Genomic DNA, 26,450 nt, shown 5'->3' on the forward strand with positions numbered 1-26,450 from the left:
TTACTGGGGAAGTGTACAATGTTCCTTTAATTACAGTTACTGGGGAAGTGTACAATGTTCGTTTAATTAGTTACAGGGGAAGTGTACAATGTTCCTTTAACAACGGTTGTTTGAACTTTTGTGTGGATTTGGTTTTAGTTAAAACTTTTTTGTGGATTTGTTCTCATTTTTGTCTGGTAACTGCTACATTATATGACAACTATCTTGTGCCCTAATGACTCAAAAAAGTTTTATCCAAATCTTAATCTGTCCCTAACTAATAAATCACATAGATTGCAAGTAAGAAACACAACACATGATTATGGAATTCAGTTAATTTTAATATTACAGTTGCTGATGATCCACATCAGTCATTCCAACCTAAGATAAAGCACCCAGCTATAGCGTAACATGGAGGATCCTGGCCTCTGGATTTGGCATTCGACAAAGTGCATAGGAAGTGCAAGTTAAGGTCACACCTTCGCTATCACAAGACTACAACCTTGATGGGACGTCAAATTAGTAAGCTGGGACATGGCTGTGACACTGGCAGAAAACATACAGTATAACAATAGACATCTCAGTCAACAACAGGGAGACATCAGAATTCTAATGGCAGAAAGTCGGCAGGGACTTCAATATACAACACTTTATTTGCTGATAAATCACCATTCACTACGACACCAGTTTGACATCAATTCACTATGACACTGGTTTGATATCACAATCCACTGTGACACTGGTTTGATATCACAATCCACTGTGACACCAGTTTGATATCACAATCCACTGAGACACCTGTCTGATATCACAATCCACTGTGACACCTGTCTGATATCACAATCCACTGTGACATCGGTTTGATATCACAATCCACTGTGACACCTGTCTGATATCACAATCCACAGTGACACCGGTTTGATATCACGATTCACTTTGACATTGGTTTGATATCACAATCCACTGTGACATCGGTTTGATATCACAATCCACTGTGACACCGGTTTGATATCACAGTCCACAGTAACATCGTTTTGATATCACGATTCACTGTGACATCGCTTTGATATCATGATTCACTTTGACACCGGTTTGATATCACAGTCCACTCTGATATCACAATCCACTGAGACACCGGTTTGATATCACAATCCACTGTGACACCGGTTTGATATCACAATCCACTCTGATATCACAATCCACTGAGACACCGGTTTGATATCACAATCCACTGTGACACCGGTTTGATATCACAATCCACTGTGACACTGGTTTGATATCACATTCCACTCTGATATTACCATCCACTGTGACACCTGTCTGATATCACAATCCACAGTGACACCTGTTTGATATCACAATCCACTGTGACACCTGTCTGATATCACAATCCACTGTGACACCTGTCTGATATCACAATCCACTGTGACACCTGTTTGATATCACAATCCACTGTGACACCGGTTTGATATCACAATCCACTGTGACACCGGTTTGATATCACAATCCACTCTGATATCACAATCCACAGTGACACCTGTTTGATATCACAATCCACTATGACACCTGTCTGATATCACAATCCACTGTGACACCTGTCTGATATCACAATCCACTGTGACACCGGTTTGATATCACTATTCACTTTGACATTGGTTTGATATCACAATCCACTGTGACATCGGTTTGATATCACAATCCACAGTGACACCGGTTTGATATCACAATCTACTGTGACATCGTTTTGATATCACGATTCACTGTGACATCGCTTTGATATTACGATTCACTTTGACATCGGTTTGATATCACAATCCACTGTGACACCGGTTTGATATCACAATCCACAGTGACATCAGTCTGATATCACAATCCACTGAGACACCGGTTTGATATCACAATCCACTGTGACACCTGTCTGATATCACAATCCACTGTGACACCAGTTTGATATCACAATCCACTGTGACACTGGTTTGATATCACAATCCACAGTGACACCTGTCTGATATCACAATCCACTGTGACACCTGTCTGATATCACAATCCACAGTGACATCAGTCTGATATCACAATCCACTGTGACACCTGTCTGATATCACAATCCACTGTGACATCAGTCTGATATCACAATCCACTGAGACACCGGTTTGATATCACAATCCACAGTGACATCAGTTTGATATCACAATCCACTCTGATATTACCATCCACTGTGACACCAGTCTGATATCACAATCCACTGTGACACTTGTCTGATATTACCATCCACTGTGACACCTGTCTGATATCACAATCCACTGTGACATCTGCTTGATATAAAAACATCTGACATCACAATACATTGTGGCACTTGTCTGATATCATGTAATCAAGTGTGACACCTGTCTGTCTTTGCAATCCATTGATCGACCTGTCTGAGACCATGCCACATGGTGACACTTGTCTGATATCATGTAATCAAAAGTGACACCTGCCTGATATCACAATCCATTGATCGACCTGTCTGACACTATGCCACAAAGTGACACTTGTCTGATATCATGTAATCAAGAGTGACACCTGTCCGACTTTACAATCCATTGATTGACCTGTCTCACTATGCCACACGGTGACACTTATCTGACTTCACACTATGAAACCTGTGTGACATTAAACTGTGACGCCTGTCTGACACCACACTTTGGCATTTGTCTGACATCACTGCACACTTACATTTGTCTTACTTACAATCCATTGCAACACCTGTCTGACATTACAACGACACCTGTTATTCCACAATCCATTGCAACACCTGTCTGACATTACAACGACACCTGTTATTCCACAGTCCAACACTATTAACAGTACTATGACAAGAGACTGAAGGTCTTGTAATTTGACACTCATCGAGCTGTCATGATATTAAAATTCTTTACCACAAATAGAAAACTAGTGCATGACATCAAATATATACTTTCTTCATTGAAAAAACAAAACTAAAGGATTTGTTCATTATCACATAGAGTTGTGTCTGGAGTTTGAGCGAAGCAACACAAGGCTCAATCACTGTCAGTGGGAATCACACTGCTGTCTCCTGATCTTCAGACACAACCAGCTGAAAGTGCTCCTGGCCTGAAAGAGTAAAGCAATGCAGATAAAAATCACTATCTATAAGTCCTATATCGACAGTCTCCAATAATTAATTTTATGACAGATTAGACCTTTATTTACTCTCTAATACATAGTAGTAGCCAGACACTAACCTTCTGTGACACATGAGTCTGATATCTACAATATATTGATGACCAGATATTTACTTTGTGTGACACACCAGTCTGATATCTACAATATATTGATGACCAGATATTTACTTTGTGTGACACACCAGTCTGATATCTACAATATATTGATGACCAGATATTTACTTTGTGTGACACACCAGTCTGATATCTACAATATATTGATGACCAGATATTTACTTTGTGTGACACACCAGTCTGATATCTACAATATATTGATGACCAGATATTTACTTTGTGTGACACATCAGTCTGATATCTACAATATATTGATGACCAGATATTTACTTTGTGTGACACACCAGTCTGATATCTACAATATATTGATGACCAGATATTTACTTTGTGTGACACACCAGTCTGATATCTACAATATATTGATGACCAGATATTTGCATTGTGTGACACATCAGTCTGATATCTACAATATATTGATGACCAGATATTTACTTTGTGTGACACACCAGTCTAATATCTACAATAAATTGATGACCAGATATTTACTTTGACACATCAATAACCAGATACTTACTTTCTAAGTACACTGACAGGTCCCGATCATCTGCCCTTAAAGCCTGCATTCTTGGTGTATTTCCCTAAAATGACAAAACAAATGATACCTAAAAATTGTCCATATCCTCATGTGTGACACACCAGTCTGATATCTACAATATATTGATGACCAGATATTTGCACAAGAATCCTACATCCCATATTGATGAGTCCAGATATTTACTTTGTGTGACACACCAGTCTAATATCTACAATCCCAGACAATCCTACATCCCAGTCTTCAGAGTTTCAGAGTCCAGAGTCCAAGAGTACATCCCAGTCCCTTAGAGTCATTCCAGAGTCCTACATGTATTTCCCTAAAATCCTACATCCCAGATACCTAAAAATTGTCCATATCCTCATGTGTTCGACTCTCCAGAATCCTACATCCCAGTCTAAGAGTCCCCAGAATCCTACATCCCAGTCTTAGAGTCTCCAGAGTCCTACATCCCAGTCTAAGAGTCCACAAAGTCCTACATCCCAGTCTAAGAGTCTCCAGAGTCCTACATCCCAGTCTTAGAGTCCCCAGAATCCTACATCCCAGTCTAAGAGTCCTCAGAATCCTACATCCCAGTCTAAGAGTCCCCAAAACCCTACATCCCAGTCTTAGAGTCCCTAGAGTCCTACATCCCAGCCTTAGAGTCTCCAGAATCCTACATCCCAGTCTAAGAGTCCCCAAAACCCTACATCCCAGTCTAAGAGTCCCTCGAGTCCAACATCCTAGTCTTAGAGTCCACAGAGTCTACATCCCAGTCTTAGAGTCCCCAGAATCCTACATCCCAGTCGTAGAGTCTGCAGAGTCCTACATCCCAGTCTAAGTGTCCACAGAGTCCTACATCCCAGTCTAAGAGTCCCCAGAATCCTACATCCCAGTCGTAGAGTCTCCAGAGTCCTACATCCCAGTCGTAGAGTCCCCAAAATCCTACATCCCAGTCGTAGAGTCTCCAGAGTCCTACATCCCAGTCTAAGTGTCCACAGAGTCCTACATCCCAGTCTAAGAGTCCCCAGAATCCTACATCCCAGTCGTAGACTCTCCAGAGTCCTACATCCCAGTCTAAGAGTCCACAGAGTCCTACATCCCAGTCTTAGAGTCTCCAGAGTCCTACATCCCAGTCTAAGTGTCCACAGAGTCCTACATCCCAGTCTAAGAGTCCCCAGAATCCTACATCCCAGTCGTAGACTCTCCAGAGTCCTACATCCCAGTCTAAGAGTCCACAGAGTCCTACATCCCAGTCTTAGAGTCTCCAGAGTCCTACATCCCAGTCTAAGTGTCCACAGAGTCCTACATCCCAGTCTAAGAGTCTCCAGAGTCCTACATCCCAGCCTTAGAGTCTCCAGAGTCCTACATCCCAGTCTTAGAGTCCCCAGAATCCTACATCCCAGTCTTAGAGTCTCCAGAGTCCTATATCCCAGTCTTAGAGTCCCCAGAATCCTACATCCCAGTCTAAGTGTCCACAGAGTCCTACATCCCAGTCTAAGAGTCCCCAGAATCCTACATCCCAGTCGTAGACTCTCCAGAGTCCTACATCCCAGTCTAAGAGTCCACAGAGTCCTACCTACATCCCAGTCTAAGTGTCCACAGAGTCCTACATCCCAGTCTAAGAGTCCCCAGAATCCTACATCCCAGTCGTAGACTCTCCAGAGTCCTACATCCCAGTCTAAGAGTCCACAGAGTCCTACATCCCAGTCTTAGAGTCTCCAGAGTCCTACATCCCAGTCTAAGTGTCCACAGAGTCCTACATCCCAGTCTAAGAGTCTCCAGAGTCCTACATCCCAGCCTTAGAGTCTCCAGAGTCCTACATCCCAGTCTTAGAGTCCCCAGAATCCTACATCCCAGTCTTAGAGTCTCCAGAGTCCTATATCCCAGTCTTAGAGTCTTCACAGTCCTACATCCCAGTCTTAGAGTCCCCATCGTCCTACATCCCAGTCTTAGAGTCCCTAGAGTCCTACAACCTAGCCTTAGAGTCCCTAGAGTCCTACATCCCAGCCTTAGAGTCCACAGAGCCCTACATCCCAGCCTTAGAGTCCCTAGAGTTCTACATCCCAGCTTTAGAGTCTTCAGAGTCCTACATCCCAGCCTTAGAGTCCCTAGAGTCCTACATCCCAGCCTTAAAGTCTTTAGAGTCCCACATCCCAGCCTTAGAGTCCCTAGAGTCCCACATCCCAGCCTTAGAGTCCCTAGAGTCCTACATCCCAGCCTTAGAGTCCCTAGAGTCCTACATCCTAGCCTTAGAGTCCCTAGAGTCCCACATCCCAGCCTTAGAGTCCACAGAGTCCTACATCCCAGCCTTAGAGTCCCTAGAGTCCCACATCCCAGCCTTAGAGTCTCCAGAGTCCTACATCCCAGCCTTAGAGTCCCTAGAGTCCCACATCCTAGCCTTAGAGTCCTCAGCGTCCTACATCCTAGCTTTAGAGACCCCACAATCTGTACGAATGAGTTAAGCACCTGTCTCCATAACCTACCTGATAATCTGTACGAGTGAGTGAAGCACCTGTCTCCACTAACATATAACAGATTGTCCTTCGCTGATACCATGCTGCCTTGTGTAATGCTGTCTGCCCTCTGTAAATAGATGTGACTATTGTCAGAATTTAAAACACTATACATATATATATATATATTCTACTGTAAGAACATTCAACATTGGTGGTCATATTTTATTGATTACCTCCCCTTACATAGGAAACTGTTTACAATCAATTATCTATTTACAACACATTTCCTACAATTCTTGTTTTTCACATTTATCTGACTGGAAAATGGGTATAAGTATTTCTCATCACCAACACTGTTATATGACTATATCCTTGGTGCTTTGTGTGTAAACTCACTTCTCATGGTCCACCATATCCAGTATCACAGGGGGTGCTGGAAACAGAAACAGATATTACTAATAACATCAAATCACTTCGCAGTACTCATCTGACTTTTGTGCAATAATGAAGATGGCAAAGCATATGACATCTGATTAGAACACTTTCAGGACTTAAATAGACATTACTACACATGTCTAGTCAACTAGAGGGCTCTGTAATACAGACATTGCTACATGTCTAGTCAACTAGAGGGCTCTGTAATACAGACATTACTACACATGTCTAGTCAACTACAGAGCTCTGTAATACAGACATTACTACACATGTCTAGTCAACTAGAGGGCTCTGTAATACAGACATTGCTACATGTCTAATCAACTAGAGGGCTCTGTAATACAGACATTACTACACATGTCTAGTCAACTAGAGGGCTCTGTAATACAGACATTGCTACATGTCTAATCAACTAGAGGGCTCTGTAATACAGACATTGCTACATGTCTAATCAACTAGAGGGCTCTGTAATACAGACATTGCTACATGTCTAGTCAACTAGAGGGTTCTGTAATACAGACATTGCTACATGTCTAGTCAACTACAGGGCTCTGTAATACAGACATAACTACACGTCTAGTCAACTAGAGGGCTCTGTAATACAGACATTACTACACATGTCTAGTCAACTACAGAGCTCTGTAATACAGACATAACTACACGTCTAGTCAACTAGAGGGCTCTGTAATGCAGACATTACTACACATGTCTAGTCAACTACAGGGCTCTGTAATACAGACATAACTACACGTCTAGTCAACTAGGGGGCTCTGTAATGCAGACATTACTACACATGTCTAGTCAACTACAGGGCTCTGTAATACAGACATAACTACACGTCTAGTCAACTAGAGGGCTCTGTAATACAGACATTACTACACATGTCTAGTCAACTAGAGGGCTCTGTAATACAGACATTACTACATGCCTAGTCAACTAGAGGGTTCTGTAATATAGACATTACTACATGTCTAGTCAACTAGAGGGCTCTGTAATACAGACATTACTACACATGTCTAGTCAACTAGAGGGCTCTGTAATACAGACATAACTACATGTCTAGTCAACTAGAGGGTTCTGTAATACAGACATAACTACATGTCTAGTCAACTAGAGGGTTCTGTAATACAGACATAACTACATGTCTAGTCAACTAGAGGGCTCTGTAATACAGACATAACTACACGTCTAGTCAACTAGAGGGCTCTGTAATACAGACATAACTACATGTCTAGTCAACTAGAGGGCTCTGTAATACAGACATTGCTACATGTCTAGTCAACTACAGGGCTCTGTAATACAGACATAACTACACGTCTAGTCAACTAGAGGGCTCTGTAATACAGACATTACTACACATGTCTAGTCAACTAGAGGGCTCTGTAATACAGACATAACTACACATGTCTAGTCAACTAGAGGGTTCTGTAATACAGACATAACTACACGTCTAGTCAACTAGAGGGCTCTGTAATACAGACATTACTACACATGTCTAGTCAACTAGAGGGCTCTATAATACAGACATTACTACACATGTCTAGTCAACTAGAGGGCTCTATAATACAGACATTGCTACATGCCTAGTCAACTACAGGGTTCTGTAATATAGACATTACTACACATGTCTAGTCAACTAGAGGGCTCTGTAATACAGACATAACTACACATGTCTAGTCAACTAGAGGGTTCTGTAATACAGACATAACTACACGTCTAGTCAACTAGAGGGCTCTGTAATACAGACATTACTACACATGTCTAGTCAACTAGAGGGCTCTGTAATACAGACATCTAGTCTAGTCAACTAGAGTGTTCTGTAATACAGACATAACTACATGTCTAGTCAACTAGAGGGCTCTGTAATACAGACATTACTACACATGTCTAGTCAACTAGAGGGCTCTGTAATACAGACATAACTACACATGTCTAGTCAACTAGAGGGTTCTGTAATACAGACATAACTACATGTCTAGTCAACTAGAGGGCTCTGTAATAGACATAACTACACATGTCTAGTCAACTAGAGGGCTCTGTAATACAGACATAACTACATGTCTAGTCAACTAGAGGGCTCTGTAATAGACATAACTACACATGTCTAGTCAACTAGAGGGTTCTGTAATATAGACATTACTACACACGTCTAGTTAACTAGAGGGCTCTGTAATACAGACATTACTACACATGTCTAGTCAACTAGAGGGCTCTATAATACAGACATTACTACATGTCTAGTCAACTACAGGGTTCTGTAATATAGACATAACTACACATGTCTAGTCAACTAGAAGGTTCTGTAATACAGACATAACTACATGTCTAGTCAACTAGAGGGTTCTGTAATATAGACATTACTACATGTCTAGTCAACTAGAGGGCTCTGTAATACAGACATTACTACACATGTCTAGTCAACTAGAGGGCTCTGTAATACAGACATTACTACCTGCCTAGTCAACTAGAGGGTTCTGTAATATAGACATTACTACATGTCTAGTCAACTAGAGGGTTCTGTAATATAGACATAACTACATGTCTAATCAACTAGAGGGCTCTGTAATACAGACATTACTACACATGTCTAGTCAACTAGAGGGCTCTGTAATACAGACATTACTACACATGTCTAGTCAACTAGAGGGCTCTGTAATACAGACATAACTACACATGTCTAGTCAACTAGAGGGTTCTGTAATACAGACATTACTACACATGTCTAGTCAACTAGAGGGCTCTGTAATACAGACATTACTGCAATAATAAAAGGTATTTCTATTTGATGTCTGGACCCTTGTTACAGTATAGGGGTAATTAGATGTCCGGACCCTTGTTACAGTATAGGGGTAATTAGATGTCCGGACCCTTGTTACAGTATAGGGGTATTTAGATGTCCGGACCCTTGTTACAGTATAGGGGTAATTAGATGTCCGGACCCTTGTTACAGTATAGGGGTACTTAGATGTCCGGACCCTTGTTACAGTATAGGGGTATTTAGATGTCCGGACCCTTGATACAATATAGGGGTATTTACCATTATCTATGAGGTATTTGACAATCCCTTTGTGTCCGAACCGTGCTGCATGATGTAAGGCTGTCATTCCATATTGGTCTGTGGCCAGTAGGTTTGCGTCATGGTTACAGAAGAATTCCACCAACTGTCAACAAACATCAGACACTTCCTATAACACATCTACAGCAGCAGATCAATAAACATCAGACAATTCCTATAACACATCTACAGCAGCAGATCAACAAACATCAGACACTTCCTATAACACATCTACAGCAGCAGATCAACAAACATCAGACACTTCCTATAACACATCTACAGCAGCAGATCAATAAACATCAGACAATTCCTATAACAGATCTACAGTAGCAGATCAACAAACATCAGACACTTCCTATAACACATCTACAGCAGCAGATCAATAAACATCAGACAATTCCTATAACACATCTACAGCAGCAGATCAACAAACATCAGACACTTCCTATAACACATCTACAGCAGCAGATCAACAAACATCAGACAATTCCTATAACACATCTACAGCAGCAGATCAACAAACATCAGACAATTCCTATAACACATCTACAGCAGCAGATCAACAAACATCAGACACTTCCTATAACACATCTACAGCAGCAGATCAACAAACATCAGACAATTCCTATAACACATCTACAGCAGCAGATCAACAAACATCAGACACTTCCTATAACACATCTACAGCAGCAGATCAACAAACATCAGACAATTCCTATAACACATCTACAGCAGCAGATCAACAAACATCAGACAATTCCTATAACACATCTACAGCAGCAGATCAACAAACATCAGACAATTCCTATAACACATCTACAGCAGCAGATCAACAAACATCAGACAATTCCTATAACACATCTACAGCAGCAGATCAACAAACATCAGACAATTCCTATAACACATCTACAGCAGCAGATCAACAAACATCAGACAATTCCTATAACACATCTACAGCAGCAGATCAACAAACATCAGACACTTCCTATAGCACATCTACAGCAGCAGATCAACAAACATCAGACAATTCCTATAACACATCTACAGCAGCAGATCAACAAACATCAGACACTTCCTATAACACATCTACAGCAGCAGATCAACAAACATCAGACACTTCCTATAACAGATCTACAGTAGCAGATCAACAAACATCAGACAATTCCTATAACACATCTACAGCAGCAGATCAACAAACATCAGACACTTCCTATAGCACATCTACAGTAGCAGATCAATAAACATCAGACACACCTCGTATAACACATCTACAGCAGCAGATCAACAAACATCAGACACTTCCTATAGCACATCTACAGCAGCAGATCAATAAACATCAGACACACCTCGTATAACACATCTACAGCAGCAGATCAACAAACATCAGACACTTCCTATAACACATCTACAGTAGCAGATCAACAAACATCAGACACACCTGATATAACTCATCTACAGCAGCAGATCAACAAACATCAGACACTTCCTATAACACATCTACAGTAGCAGATCAACAAACATCAGACACACCTCGTATAACACATCTACAGTAGCAGATCAACAAACATCTGACACTTCCTATAACACATCTACAGCAGCAGATCAACAAACATCAGACACACCTCATATAACACATCTACAGCAGCAGATCAACAAACATCAGACACTTCCTATAAACACATCTACAGTAGCAGATCAATAAACATCAGACACTTCCTATAACACATCTACAGCAGCAGATCAATAAACATCAGACACTTCCTATAAACACATCTACAGTAGCAGATCAATAAACATCAGACACTTCCTATAAACACATCTACAGTAGCAGATAAACAAACATCAGACACTTCCTATAAAGACATCTACAGTAGCAGATCAACAAACACCAGACACTTCCTATAAACACATCTACAGCAGATCTACGTACAGGTAAATTACACTATAAAGAAACTTAGTTGACATTTATATATATAATAGTTATTAATTACCTTTGAAAGGTCGCCTCTCTTTGCAGCATCTATTAGACCTAGAAAACAATAAAAATATATAAAATACGTAGAAGTTTGCTAGTAAAGTTAATAAGTCCTTGTGTAGACCTTAATACCTTTGTCTACAAGTGTAAATTACATGTACATACCTTTGTCTACAGGTGTAAATTACATGTACATACCTTTGTCTACAAGTGTAAATTACATGTACATACCTTTGTCTACAGGTGTAAATTACATGTACATACCTTTGTCTACAGGTGTAAATTACATGTACATACCTTTGTCTACAGGTGTAAATTACATGTACATATCTTTGTCTACAGGTGTAAATTACATGTACATACCTTTGTTTACAGGTGTAAATTACATGTACATACCTTTGTTTATAGGTGTAAATTACATGTACATACCTTTGTTTATAGGTGTAAATTACATGTATATACCTTTGTTTATAGGTGTAAATTACATGTACATACCTTTGTCTACAGGTGTAAATTACATGTATATACCTTTGTTTATAGGTGTAAATTACATGTACATACCTTTGTTTATAGGTGTAAATTACATGTATATACCTTTGTTTATAGGTGTAAATTACATGTATATACCTTTGTTTACAGGTGTAAATTACATGTACATACCTTTGTTTATAGGTGTAAATTACATGTACATACCTTTGTTTATAGGTGTAAATTACATGTACATACCTTTGTTTATAGGTGTAAATTACATGTACATATCTTTGTCTACAGGTGTAAATTACATGTACATACCTTTGTCTACAGGTGTAAATTACATGTACATACCTTTGTTTATAGGTGTAAATTACATGTATATACCTTTGTTTATAGGTGTAAATTAAATGTACATACCTTTGTTTATAGGTGTAAATTACATGTATATACCTTTGTTTATAGGTGTAAATTACATGTACATACCTTTGTCTACAGGTGTAAATTACATGTACATACCTTTGTTTATAGGTGTTAATTACATGTATATACCTTTGTTTATAGGTGTTAATTACATGTACATACCTTTGTTTATAGATGTAAATTTGGGGGTAATAACCTGTTCTGTACCCATGTTTTGTTTATGTCATCAGTTGGGGGTAATGACCTGTTCTGTAGCCACATGTTTTGTTTATGTCATCAGTTGGGGGTAATAACCTGTTCTGTACCCATGTTTTGTTTATGTCATCAGTTGGGGGTGGGTGGGTTATGACCTGTTCTGTACCCATGTTTTGTTTATGTCATCAGTTTGGGGGGGGGGTAATGATCTGTTCTGTACCCATGTTTTGTTTATGTCATCAGTTGGGAGGTAATGACCTGTTCTGTACCCATGTTTTGTTTATGTCATCAGTTTGGGGGGGGGGTAATGATCTGTTCTGTACCCATGTTTTGTTTATGTCATCAGTTGGGGGGTAATGATCTGTTCTGTACCCATGTTTTGTTTATGTCATCAGTTGGGAGGTAATGACCTGTTCTGTACCCATGTTTTGTTTATGTCATCAGTTGGGGGGTTATGACCTGTTCTGTACCCATGTTTTGTTTATGTCATCAGTTGGGGGGTAATGATCTGTTCTGTACCCATGTTTTGTTTATGTCATCAGTTGGGGGGTAATGACCTGTTCTGTACCCATGTTTTGTTTATGTCATCAGTTGGGAGGTAATGACCTGTTCTGTACCCATGTTTTGTTTATGTCATCAGTTGGGGGGTTATGACCTGTTCTGTACCCATGTTTTGTTTATGTCATCAGTTGGGGGGTAATGATCTGTTCTGTACCCATGTTTTGTTTATGTCATCAGTTGGGGGGTAATGACCTGTTCTGTACCCATGTTTTGTTTATGTCATCAGTTGGGGGGTAATGACCTGTTCTGTACCCATGTTTTGTTTATGTCATCAGTTGGGGGTTATGACCTGTAGTGAAATGCCATTAATTCAGATGTAAAACAAAAAACATTTTTTTTTAGAAAACATTGTAAATCATGACTGGCTATCTCTAGAAATAGATTACTTTCTTATCTTCAGAGCAAATCAGAAGACATAACTTAAAAAAGAAATCAAACAATTACAAAAACAATCCTAAACTACTTAATTCTTATTCTTCTTGAGCGTGTGAAGGTCAGCCAATCAAATCATGTAAAAGTGTTACACCACATGTTGTATAATGATTAATTGATGTTGAGTTGAATTACACCCATCTAATGTGGTAGAAAATGTATTTTAGAAATTGTATCATGTCATCTAGAGTTTTGTGCCCATTCCCACTGTTACTGAAAGGCATTCAATTTGTGTAAATCCAAATGAGTATATACCTTTGTCTACAGCTGACAGCTTCCTTGTGCGGGGAGCAGCAGTGGCATTTGACACCTGATGAAATTGATTGTAACCGTCTTTAGACTGAGGACTTTTTGACACTGGTGACCCAGGCTCAGAGCTGTAAACACAGATATACTTTCTTTACATTAAAAGTTACCAACTGAAGACCATTGAACAGTAAAATTTGTGATCATTTGAGTTTGAGAAATATGTAGTACAGACTTGTTATATCAATCACATATCCAACTGGTAGGTGAAGATATGGTGCTTCAAATGATAAGCAATGAAATAGTAAAATTGATCTGTTTTAGCCTCAGGTTTCATCAAGTCCTAACCCCACAGGTTTCATCAAGTCCCAACTCCACACGTATCATCAAGTCCCAACCCCACATGTTTTATCAAGCCCCAACCCCACACGTTTCATCAAGTCCCAACCCCACACATTTCATCAAGCCCCAAGCCCACACGTTTTATCAAGTTCCAACCCCACAGTAAACCACCTATCTATCACACATATCTCTAGACATTGTCACCCTTTTTTCAGTTAAATATTATTGATATGGATGGAATTGTTATACAGAGGTGAACATACCTGAGCCATATGGTTAAATAACTAAAAGGGCCACACAATTTATCAGTTTTTTTGCACCAACTTACATTAAATTAAATTTTCTTAAGCTATCATGAAGAATTGCCAAGAGAACTGCCATCAGCGTGTTCATCAGATAAACAAATGTATATATAAGTACTCCTTGATCAGCCTGTTGATCAGATAAACAAATGTATATATAAGTACTCCCTTGATCTGATAAACAAATGTATATATAAGTACCCCCTTGATCAGATAAACAAATGTATATATAATACCCCCTTGATCTGATAAACAAATGTATATATAAGTACCCCCTTGATCAGATAAACAAATGTATATATAAGTACCCCCTTGATCAGATAAACAAATGTATATATATGTACCCCCTTGATCAGATAAACAAATGTATATATAAGTACCCCCTTGATCAGATAAACAAATGTATATATAAGTACCCCCTTGATCAGATAAACAAATGTATATATAAGTACCCCCTTGATCAGATAAACAAATGTATATATAAGTACCCCTTGATCAGATAAACAAATGTATATATAAGTACCCCTTGATCAGCAAATGTATATATGATCTTGATCAGATAAACAAATGTATATATAAGTACCCCCTTGATCAGATAAACAAATGCATATATAAGTACCCCCTTGATCAGCCTGTTGATCTGATAAACAAATGTTTATATAAGTACCACCTTGATCAGATAAACAAATGTATATATAAGTACCTCCAGATAAACAAATGTATATATATATCAGATAAACAAATGATCAGATAAACAAATGTATATATATATATATAGCCCTTGATCAGATAAACAAATGTATATATAAGTACCCCCTTGACCAGCCTGTTGATCAGATAAACAAATGTATATATAAGTACCCCCTTGACCAGCCTGTTGATCAGATAAACAAATGTATATATAAGTACCCCCTTGATCAGATAAACAAATGTATATATAAAGACTCCCTTGATCAGATAAACAAATGTATATATAAGTACTCCCTTGATCAGATAAACAAATGTATATATAAGATAAACAAATGTTTATATAAGTACCCCCTTGATCAGATAAACAAATGTATATATAAGTACCCCCTTGATCAGATAAACAAATGTATATATAAGTACCCCCTTGACCAGATAAACAAATGTATATATAAGTACCCCCTTGATCAGATAAACAAATGTATATATAAGTACCCCCTTGATCAGATAAACAAATGTATATATAAGTACTCCTTGATCAGCCTGTTGATCAGATAAACAAATGTTTATATAAGTACCCCCTTGATCAGATAAACAAATGTATATATAAGTACCCCCTTGATCAGATAAACAAATGTATATATAAGTACCCCCTTGATCTGATAAACAAATGTATATATAAGTACTCCTTGATCAGCCTGTTGATCTGATAAACAAATGTATATATAAGTACTCCCTTGATCAGATAAACAAATGTATATATAAGTACTCCCTTGATCAGCCTGTTGATCAGATAAACAAATGTATATATAAGTACCCCCTTGATCAGATAAACAAATGTATATATAAGTACCCCCTTGATCAGATAAACAAATGCATATATAAGTACTCCTTGATCAGCCTGTTGATCTGATAAACAAATGTATATATAAGTACTCCTTGATCAGCCTGTTGATCAGATAAACAAATGTTTATATAAGTACCCCCTTGACCAGCCTGTTGATCAGATAAACAAATGTATATATAAGTACCCCCTTGACCAGATAAACAAATGTATATATAAGTACCCCCTTGATCAGATAAACAAATGTATATATAAGTACCCCCTTGATCAGATAAACAAATGTATATATAAGTACTCCCTTGACCAGCCTGTTGCTCAGATAAAGAAATGTATATATAAGTACCCCCTTGATCAGATAAACAAATGCATATATAAGTACTCCTTGATCAGCCTGTTCATCAGATAAACAAATGTATATATAAGTACCCCCTTGATCAGCCTGTTGATCTGATAAAGAAATGTATATATACGTACTCCCTTGATCAGATAAAGAAATGTATATATAAGTACTCCCTTGATCAGATAAACAAATGTATATATAAGTACCCCCTTGATCAGATAAACAAATGTATATATAAGTACCCCCTTGATCAGATAAACAAATGTATATATAAGTACCCCCTTGATCTGATAAACAAATGTATATATAAGTACTCCCTTGACCAGATAAACAAATGTTTATATAAGTACTCCTTTGACCAGCCTGTTGATCTGATAAAGAAATGTATATATAAGTACTCCCCTTGATCAGATAAACAAATGCATATATAAGTACTCCTTGATCAGCCTGTTGATCTGATAAACAAATGTATATATAAATACTCCTTGATCAGATAAACAAATGTATATATAAGTACTCAAATGTATATATTGACCAGCCTGTTGATCAGATAAACAAATGTATATATAAGTACTCCCTTGATCAGATAAACAAATGTATATATAAGTACTCAGCCTTGATCAGATAAACAAATGTATATATAAGTACTCCCCTGTTGATCAGATAAACAAATGTATATATAAGTACTCCTTGATCAGCCTTTTAAAAAGATAAACAAATGTATATATAAGTACCAGCCCTTGATCAGATAAACAAATGTATATATAAGTACTCCCTTGATCAGATCAGATAAACAAATGTATATATAAGTACTGATCAGATAAACCTTGATCAGATAAACAAATGTATATATAAGTACTCCAAATGTATATATAAGTACTCCTTGATCAGATAAAGAAATGTATATATAAGTACCCCCTTGATCAGATAAACAAATGCATATATAAGTACTCCTTGATCAGCCTGTTGATCTGATAAACAAATGTATATATAAGAACTCCCTTGATCAGATAAAGAAATGTATATATAAGTACTCCCTTGACCAGCCTGTTGATCTGATAAACAAATGTATATATAAGTACTCCTTGATCAGATAAAGAAATGTATATATAAGTACCCCCTTGATCAGATAAACAAATGCATATATAAGTACCCCCTTGATCAGATAAACAAATGTATATATAAGTACTCTTGATCAGCCTGATTGACCAGATAAACAAATGTATATATAAGTACCCCCTTGATCAGATAAACAAATGTATATATAAAGACTCCCTTGATCAGATAAACAAATGTATATATAAGTACCCCCTTGATCAGATAAACAAATGTATATATAAGTACCCCCTTGATCAGATAAACAAATGTATATATAAGTACTTCCTTGACCAGATAAACTAATGTATATTATATATATATATAGAATGCTGACATGACAAAGTCTCCCTATATATAGAATGCTGACATGACAAAGTCTCCCTATATATAGAATGCCGACATGACAAAGTCTCCCTATATATAAAATGCTGACATGACAAAGTCTCCCTATATATAGAATGCTGACATAACAAATTCTCCCTATACATAGAATGCTGACATGACAAATTCTTCCTATATATAGAATGCTGACATGACAAAGTCTCCCTATATATAGAATGCCGACATGACAAAGTCTCCCTATATATAAAATGTTGACATGGCAAAGTCTCCCTATATATAGAATGCTGACATGACGAAGTCTCCCTATATATAAAATGCTGACATAACAAATTCTCCCTATACATAGAATGCTGACATGACAAATTCTTCCTATATATATAATGTTGACATGACAAATTTCCCTTATATATAGAATGTTGACATGGCAAAGTCTCCCTATATATAGAATGCTGACATGACGAAGTCTCCCTATATATAAAATGCTGACATAACAAATTCTCCCTATACATAGAATGCTGACATGACAAATTCTTCCTATATATATAATGTTGACATGACAAATTTCCCTTATATATAGAATGTTGACATGGCAAAGTCTCCCTATATATAGAATGTTGACATGGCAAAGTCTCCCTATATATAGAATGCTGACATGACAAAGTCTCCCTATATATAGAATGCTGACATGATAAGGTCTCCCTATATACAGAATGTTGACAGACAAATTTTCCTTATATATAGAATGTTGACATGACAAAGTCTCCCTTTATATAGAATACAGAATGTTGACATGACAAATTTTCCTTACATATAGAATGTTGACATGACAAAGTCTCCCTTTATATAGAATGCTGTTGTGACAATTTTAAATGGTAGTTACTGATCTAAGTTTGTTTTTGTTTTTTTTCTTTAATCTAATTGATCGATTGATCATTGATGTGTCATATCGCTCAAGAAATTTCTTCAATTAATTTATACAAACTAGCAATCAGTTTCACATAAAATCATCTGACAATGAAGATTAAGTGTTAACAAGTCAGTGCAACACAACACTAAATCTGGGACAAGGTCAACATGCACTAACTCTGGGTAAAGGTCAACATGCAGTAACTCTGGGTCAAGGTCAACATGCACTAACTCTGGGACAAGGTCAACATGCGCTAACACTGCGACAAGGTCAACATGCAGTAACTCTGGGACAAGGTCAACATGCACCAACTCTGGGACAAGGTCAACAGGCACCAACTCTGGGACAAGGTCAACATGCACTAACTCTGGGACAAGGTCAACATGCGCTAACACTGCGACAAGGTCAACATGCAGTAACTTTAGGACAAGGTCAACATGCAGTAACTCTAGGACAAGGTCAACAAGCACTAACTCTGGGACAAGGTCAACATGCACTAACTCTGGGACAAGGTCAACATGCAGTAACTCTGGGACAAGGTCAACATGCACCTACTCTGTGACAAGGTCAACAGGCACCAACTCTGGGACAAGGTCAACATGCACTAACTCTGGGACAAGGTCAACATGCGCTAACACTGCGACAAGGATAACATGCAGTAACTTTAGGACAAGGTCAACATGCAGTAACTCTAGGACAAGGTCAACAAGCACTAACTCTGGGACAAGGTCAACATGCACTAACTCTGGGACAAGGTCAACAAGCACTAACTCTGGGACAAGGTCAACATGCACTAACTCTGGGATAAGGACAACATGAACTAACAATTAGACAAGGTCAACATGAACTAACAATTAGACAAGGTCAACATGAACTAACAATTAGACAAGGTCAACATGAATTAACAATTAGACAAGGTCAACATGAACTAACAATTAGACAAGGTCAACATGAATTAACAAGTAGACAAGGTCAACATGAATTAACAATTAGACAAGGTCAACATGAATTAACATAGAGGCAAGGAAAACATGAATTAATACAGAGACAAGGTTGACATGAACTTACACTAGGATAAGATAAACATGCACTAACACTAATATAAGGCATGTGAGGCTAAGGTAACTGAGATCAGCTACTACGTCATTTGTATTGTTTACAAATATTTACATTTATTTCCCAGTAATAAACATAATAACTCCCTTTATCCTCGGATTCTTTTTTTGCTCAAAACTTTTTGTGTTATTTGTTGAGAGGTTCTCGAGATATATTGTACACATGCTTTTTATTTGAAAGTTGTCTAGTGTGACCTTTGGTTTTAAAACTTGACCACCAATGAGCATCAAAATCTAATCAAGTGAGAAACATTTGATGGTGTGGTGCTATGTGTGGGTATAAATTAAGTCTGTTGAGATGCTCTTATAATGTCTTTTATTTGACTGAGAACAAAGGAAATTGAATCAGGTGTAAACCCTGGACGAGTGATGCGATGGTGTGAATAAGACCTGTCCAGAGGTTTGGGAGATATCTTATACACAATACAAGCTTGTTGTTCCAAAAGTGGTGTCAAGGATGACCTTTGATCTTTATGCTTGAATGCTGACAAACAAAACCTAACAGATTCAGACCTGAATAAAGTGATATCATTGTGTGAATGTTAACAAGAAGTAAAGTCTGTAATAGTGATATTTAACATCTTGCTGTAATATTTAATATCCTGCTGTAATATTTAATATCCTGCTGTAAAATTTAATATCCTGCCGTAATATTTAATATCCTGCTGTAATATTTATTATCCTGCTGTAAAATTTAATATCCTGTTGTAATATTTAATATCCTGCTGTAAAATTTAATATCATGCTGTAATATTTAATATCCTGCTGTAAAATTTAATATCCTGCTGTAATATTTAATATCCTGCTGTAAAATTTAATATCCTGCTGTAATATTTCATATCCTGCTGTAAAATTTAAAATCCTGCTGTAATATTTATTATCCTGCTGTAATATCTAATATCCTGTTGTAATATTTAATATCATGCTGTAATATTTAATATCCTGTTGTAATATTTAATATCCTGCTGTAATATTTAATATCCTGCTGTATTATTTAAAATCCTGCTGTAATATTTAATATCCTGTTGTGATATTTAATATCCTGCTGTAAAATTTAATATCCTGCTGTAAAATTTAATATCCTGCTGTAATATTTAATATCCTGCTGTAATATTTAATATCCTGCTGTAATATTTAATATCGTGTGGTTTGTGAGAATGATTCCAGTTGTATTATTTATTGAAAGCTAATTATCTATCGTAGCGTTTACAAATTAACCATGATCTCTACCGTAATGTTTACAAATAAACCATGATCTCTACCGTAACTTCAACAAATAAACCATGCTCTCTACCGTAACGTTTACAAATAAACCATGATCTCTACTGTAACGTTTACAAATAAACCACGATCTCTACCGTAACGTTTACAAATAAACCATGCTCTCTACCGTAACGTTTACAAATAAACCATGATCTCTACCGTAACGTTTACAAATAAACCATGATCTCTACCGTAACATTTACAAATAAACCATGATCTCTACCGTAATGTTTACAAATAAACCATGATCTCTACCGTAATGTTTACAAATAAACCATGATCTCTACCGTAACATTTACAAATAAACCATGATCTCTACCGTAACGTTTACAAATAAACCATGATCTCTACTGTAACGTTTACAAATAAACCATGATCTCTACCGTAACGTTTACAAATAAACCATGCTCTCTACCGTAACGTTTACAAATTAACCATGATCTCTACCGTAACATTAACAAATAAACCATGATCTCTACCGTAACGTTTACAAATAAACCATGATCTCTACTGTAACGTTTACAAATAAACCATGATCTCTACTGTAACATTAACAAATAAACCATGATCTCTACCGTAACATTAACAAATAAACCATGATCTCTACCGTAACATTTACAAATAAACCATGATCTCTACTGTAACGTTTACAAATAAACCATGATCTCTACCGTAACGTTTACAAATAAACCATGCTCTCTACCGTAACGTTTACAAATAAACCATGATCTCTACCGTAATGTTTACAAATAAACCATGATCTCTACGGTTACGTTTACAAATAAACCATGATCTCTACTGTAACGTTTACAAATAAACCATGATCTCTACCGTAACTTCAACAAATAAACCATGCTCTCTACTGTAACGTTTACAAATAAACCATGATCTCTACTGTAACGTTTACAAATAAACCATGATCTCTACCGTAACTTCAACAAATAAACCATGCTCTCTACCGTAACGTTTACAAATAAACCATGATCTCTACTGTAACGTTTACAAATAAACCATGATCTCTACCGTAACATTAACAAATAAACCATGATCTCTACCGTAACGTTTACAAATAAACCATGATCTCTACCGTAACTTTAACAAATAAACCATGATCTCTACCGTAACGTTTACAAATAAACCATGATCTCTACCGTAACGTTTACAAATAAACCATGATCTCTACTGTAACGTTTACAAATAAACCATGATCTCTACCGTAACGTTTACAAATAAACCATGATCTACCGTAACGTTTACAAATAAACCATGATCTCTACCGTAATGTTTACAAATAAACCATGATCTCTACTGTAACGTTTACAAATAAACCATGATCTACCGTAATGTTTACAAATAAACCTGCTCTCTACCGTAACGTTTACAAATAAACCATGATCTCTACCGTAACGTTTACAAATAAACCATGCCCTCTACCGTAATGTTTACAAATAAACCATGATCTCTACCGTTACGTTTACAAATAAACCATGCTCTCTACCGTAACGTTTACAAATAAACCATGATCTCTACGGTAACGTTTACAAATAAACCATGATCTCTACAATGTGAACACTCATTGATAATGTAAAGCTAATGGAATAACAGCTCTTTATCAATAACAAAACATGGTCTCTAGCTCAGGACATAACTTGACAAAATGATATTTATTCAAAATATAGTATATCATTCCACCAAGCCACACCTATTTCACCAATTTGACTGATTACATCCTACCTAACATGACAAATATAACACATCCTAGCTAAAAGGACAAACAGGACACATCCTAGCTTACAGGACAAACAAGACACATCCTAGCTTACAGGACAAACAAGACACATCCTAGCTTACAGGACAAACAAGACAAATCCTGGCTTACAGGACAAACAAGACACATCCAAACTGACAGGACAAACAAGACACATCCTAGCTTACAAGACAAACAAGACAAATCCTGGCTAAAAGGACAAACAAGACACATCCTAGCTTACAGGACAAACAAGACACATCCTAGCTTACAGGACAAACAAGACACAACCAAACTGACAGGACAAACAAGACATATCCAAACTGACAGGACAAACAAGACACATCCTAGCTTACAGGACAAACAAGACACATCCAAACTGACAGGACAAACAAGACACATCCAAAATGACAGGACAAACAAGACACATCCAGTTAAAAGGATAAACAGGATACATTTTAGCTTACAGGACAAACATAACACATCCTAACTGTTAGGACGAACAAAATGCATCCAAGCTAACAGGACACACAAGACACTTCCTAGCTGACAGGTCAAATAGGACACATCCAAACTGACAGGACAAACAAGACACGTCCTAGCTGACAGGACAAATAGGACACATCCAAACTGACAGGACAGATCAAAGGTAACAGGACATATCCAATTGACCAATACAATAAGACACAGCTTTGGCAGTACAGGACACATCTTGCTTCTTTAACAAATTAACAGAGAGACATCTTATAAAATAGCTACAGCTTATAGAATAGGACAAAGCAGCTGCTAAAAGCTTGGCTTATAGGACACAACTACCTCATAGAAAAGGACAGAATAGCTAACAAAATAGGACACAGCTTATAGAATAGGCCACAACAATGGCTAATAGTTAAGCAAACATCTAGCTGATGCAATAGGACAGGTCTCAATATAAATAGAAGCTTTGTTAATTCAGCAGTAAAACAGCAGGTAAAGTTACCAGGGCTACCTGTATATTATACTGACTCAGTGGACAGGATTAGTACACATACTAATGGATAAGTATTTTATCCGACATCATAATCGCACATAACAGCTCATGCAGTTAAATGATTAGCAAAGCTATAACTACCCAAATATGGTCACATGACTGATAATGAAGTCACATGATAAGCTTTAGGTCAACTATATATAGCATGGTCATATGACAGGTCATGCAGTTAGAAGGTAAGTATTGGTATACATGTATGGTCACAGGACAAATAGACAATGACGTCATGTGACATTTACAGAGCCCCCTCTCCAACCGGCCACACCTTGAGGGAGGATAGACAGTGTTAATAACTATTAAGAGTGGTAAACCTGTTATTGGAGCCCGGCTGAGCAGGAATGAGCAAGTTCTCCTTGCTCTCCAGTCGAAACAGTGTTTCAGCCCTCCTAAAGAACAAAACATTAATCAACTAAAACAAGAGAAAAAGAGAGTATATTATACACATGATGCTTCATGCGTTTGTTCCTTCTACCATACACAACTATTGTAGTACATCTGATTACAACATCTAATGCTACAGATGCTGTCAAACTGGACGAAATACTTTATCAAAATGCTATAGTACTGTATAATCATGAACAGACAACTCTATAATCTATATGAAACTTGTTGAACATTGGAAAAGTCTAGAATAGATCTCTGTAATACTAACGTGGAAGCCAGATGGAATTAGCAGAAAGCAATGGTTCTCATCCTACAAGATACAGGGCCCGGCAAAAGCACTTGTCTGCTCTTCAGGACGAGCAGATTTACCTGAGAAACTTTTCTTCTGGCAACTCGTTCCTAATCATTGGACATTAATTATGCATTTCTTTTGTGGGAAATTTTTGTGAAAAATGATAAAACTTCAGTACTTAATAAAGTAAGTTTGTGATCCTAGAATGAAAACAAGATGACAAACCATTGTTTCAGTGACCATGATTACGATATATAGTTTTGTCGTAGAGTCCCAGTGTTTCCAAGTTATCATTCAGTATAAGGAACACATACATATCAGGTTATCAGAATTGAAATAGCTCAGCAAAAACTACATTTCTGTTTTATCAGTCAATCAAAGAAAAATGAAAGACATCTACCATGAGACATTATAAAGAAAACAGTCATCCATATGATATATTATTATCCAATGTTAGTTATCTTTCCATAGTTTCTTTATTGCAATGTGTCGTGAAAGATCACCCATTTATCGATGTTTAAACAAGCTCTATCATTTGATGTTTGTTAAATCTTGTCTAATTGATTACACTTAATGTTGGTTACAGTTTTAGCAATATATTCACAAAATACCAACAACAGATTCACAACTGACCTGGATTGAATTAAAGCCTGATACACAATGTATAAGTGTAATATGCATGCTTCTGAAAATTTCTGATGTAAATTTTCCTGACTAGTGAATACCTCATCTGCACTGGTACTTTAAACCAGGCTGTAGTTCGACATAAACGGCTTCTGAAAGGTTTTGCCGGACCCTGAAGACATCTACACTACAAACAAGCCAGTTCACAACAACAAACTATCATGAAAATGGAAATGTTTTGACGTGATAAGTGAGTGGGGACTGGTGAAGGAATTTGGTAGTAGATGGCAGAAGTGGTAAAGTGAAGGCTCTCACCTTCCATCAGGCTTCTTAGACGACTCTGCAGTATCAGTGCTCAGTGTAGCTTGGCTCACATCCGTCAATCTGATAACACAAAAATGTTCATAATTCTCAATCTCAAGCCAATTTGGCTACAGTACATTGTTACCATCTGGTGTATGTTTTTGTCTATAATTTGTTTACCATCTCTTCACACTATTTTCGACCTTAGTGTACGCAGAGTTGCAGTATTGCAGAAAAAGTTGGTGAATTCCCTACAATCTCGTAAACTATGTACGTTAGTATTAGTATACTCCACATTTGTCCCATGAAGGTGACCGTGAAGCCATCGAAACATCATCCTCCAATCTTCTACTGAGAGTCTTATAAGAACTTAAGGTGCGGGTATAAATAGTTCCTTAGCCTTGTGGACCTGGGTATGTAAGGTGTGGGTACAAACAGTTCCTTACCCTTGTGGAACTGGGTATGTAAGGTGTGGGTACAAATAGTTCCTTACCCTTTGGGACCTGGGTATGTAAGGTGTGGGTACAAACAGTTCCTTAGCCTTGTGGACCTGGGTATGTAAGGTGTGGGTATAAATAGTTCCTTAGCCTTGTGGACCTGGGTATGTAAGGTGTGGGTACAAATAGTTCCTTAGCCTTGTGGACCTGGGTATGTAAGGTGTGGGTACGGGGACCTGGGTTTGTAAGGTGTGGGTACAAATAGTTCCTTAGCCTTGTGGACCTGGGTATGTAAGGTGTGGGTACAAACAGTTCCTAACCCTTGGGGACCAGGGTATGTAAGGTGCGGGTA

At 37.5% G+C, this 26,450-nt stretch overlaps 1 protein-coding gene across 1 annotated transcript in view; it reads right to left on the minus strand.

Annotated features, from left to right (window-relative positions):
• Positions 1 to 299: 299 nt before the first annotated feature.
• The window catches only part of LOC132545356 (diacylglycerol kinase iota-like), a 108,687-nt gene continuing 82,536 nt past the window's right edge, over positions 300 to 26,450 (minus strand). The window contains exons 22-30 of the mRNA XM_060209038.1: positions 25,674 to 25,742; positions 24,370 to 24,444; positions 14,051 to 14,172; positions 11,730 to 11,767; positions 9,721 to 9,844; positions 6,645 to 6,681; positions 6,276 to 6,375; positions 3,793 to 3,856; positions 300 to 3,093 (exon numbers count right to left, since the gene is read on the minus strand). Coding sequence (XP_060065021.1) covers positions 3,041 to 3,093; positions 3,793 to 3,856; positions 6,276 to 6,375; positions 6,645 to 6,681; positions 9,721 to 9,844; positions 11,730 to 11,767; positions 14,051 to 14,172; positions 24,370 to 24,444; positions 25,674 to 25,742 — 682 coding nt within the window. The 3' untranslated portion in view covers positions 300 to 3,040. The remainder of the gene's footprint in view (positions 3,094 to 3,792; positions 3,857 to 6,275; positions 6,376 to 6,644; positions 6,682 to 9,720; positions 9,845 to 11,729; positions 11,768 to 14,050; positions 14,173 to 24,369; positions 24,445 to 25,673; positions 25,743 to 26,450) is intronic.

This window comes from Ylistrum balloti, unplaced genomic scaffold, assembly GCF_031769215.1.
Source record: "Ylistrum balloti isolate Yb309-2 unplaced genomic scaffold, AGI_CSIRO_Ybal_v1 Utg369596, whole genome shotgun sequence".
Taxonomy (NCBI): Eukaryota; Metazoa; Mollusca; class Bivalvia; order Pectinida; family Pectinidae; genus Ylistrum; species Ylistrum balloti.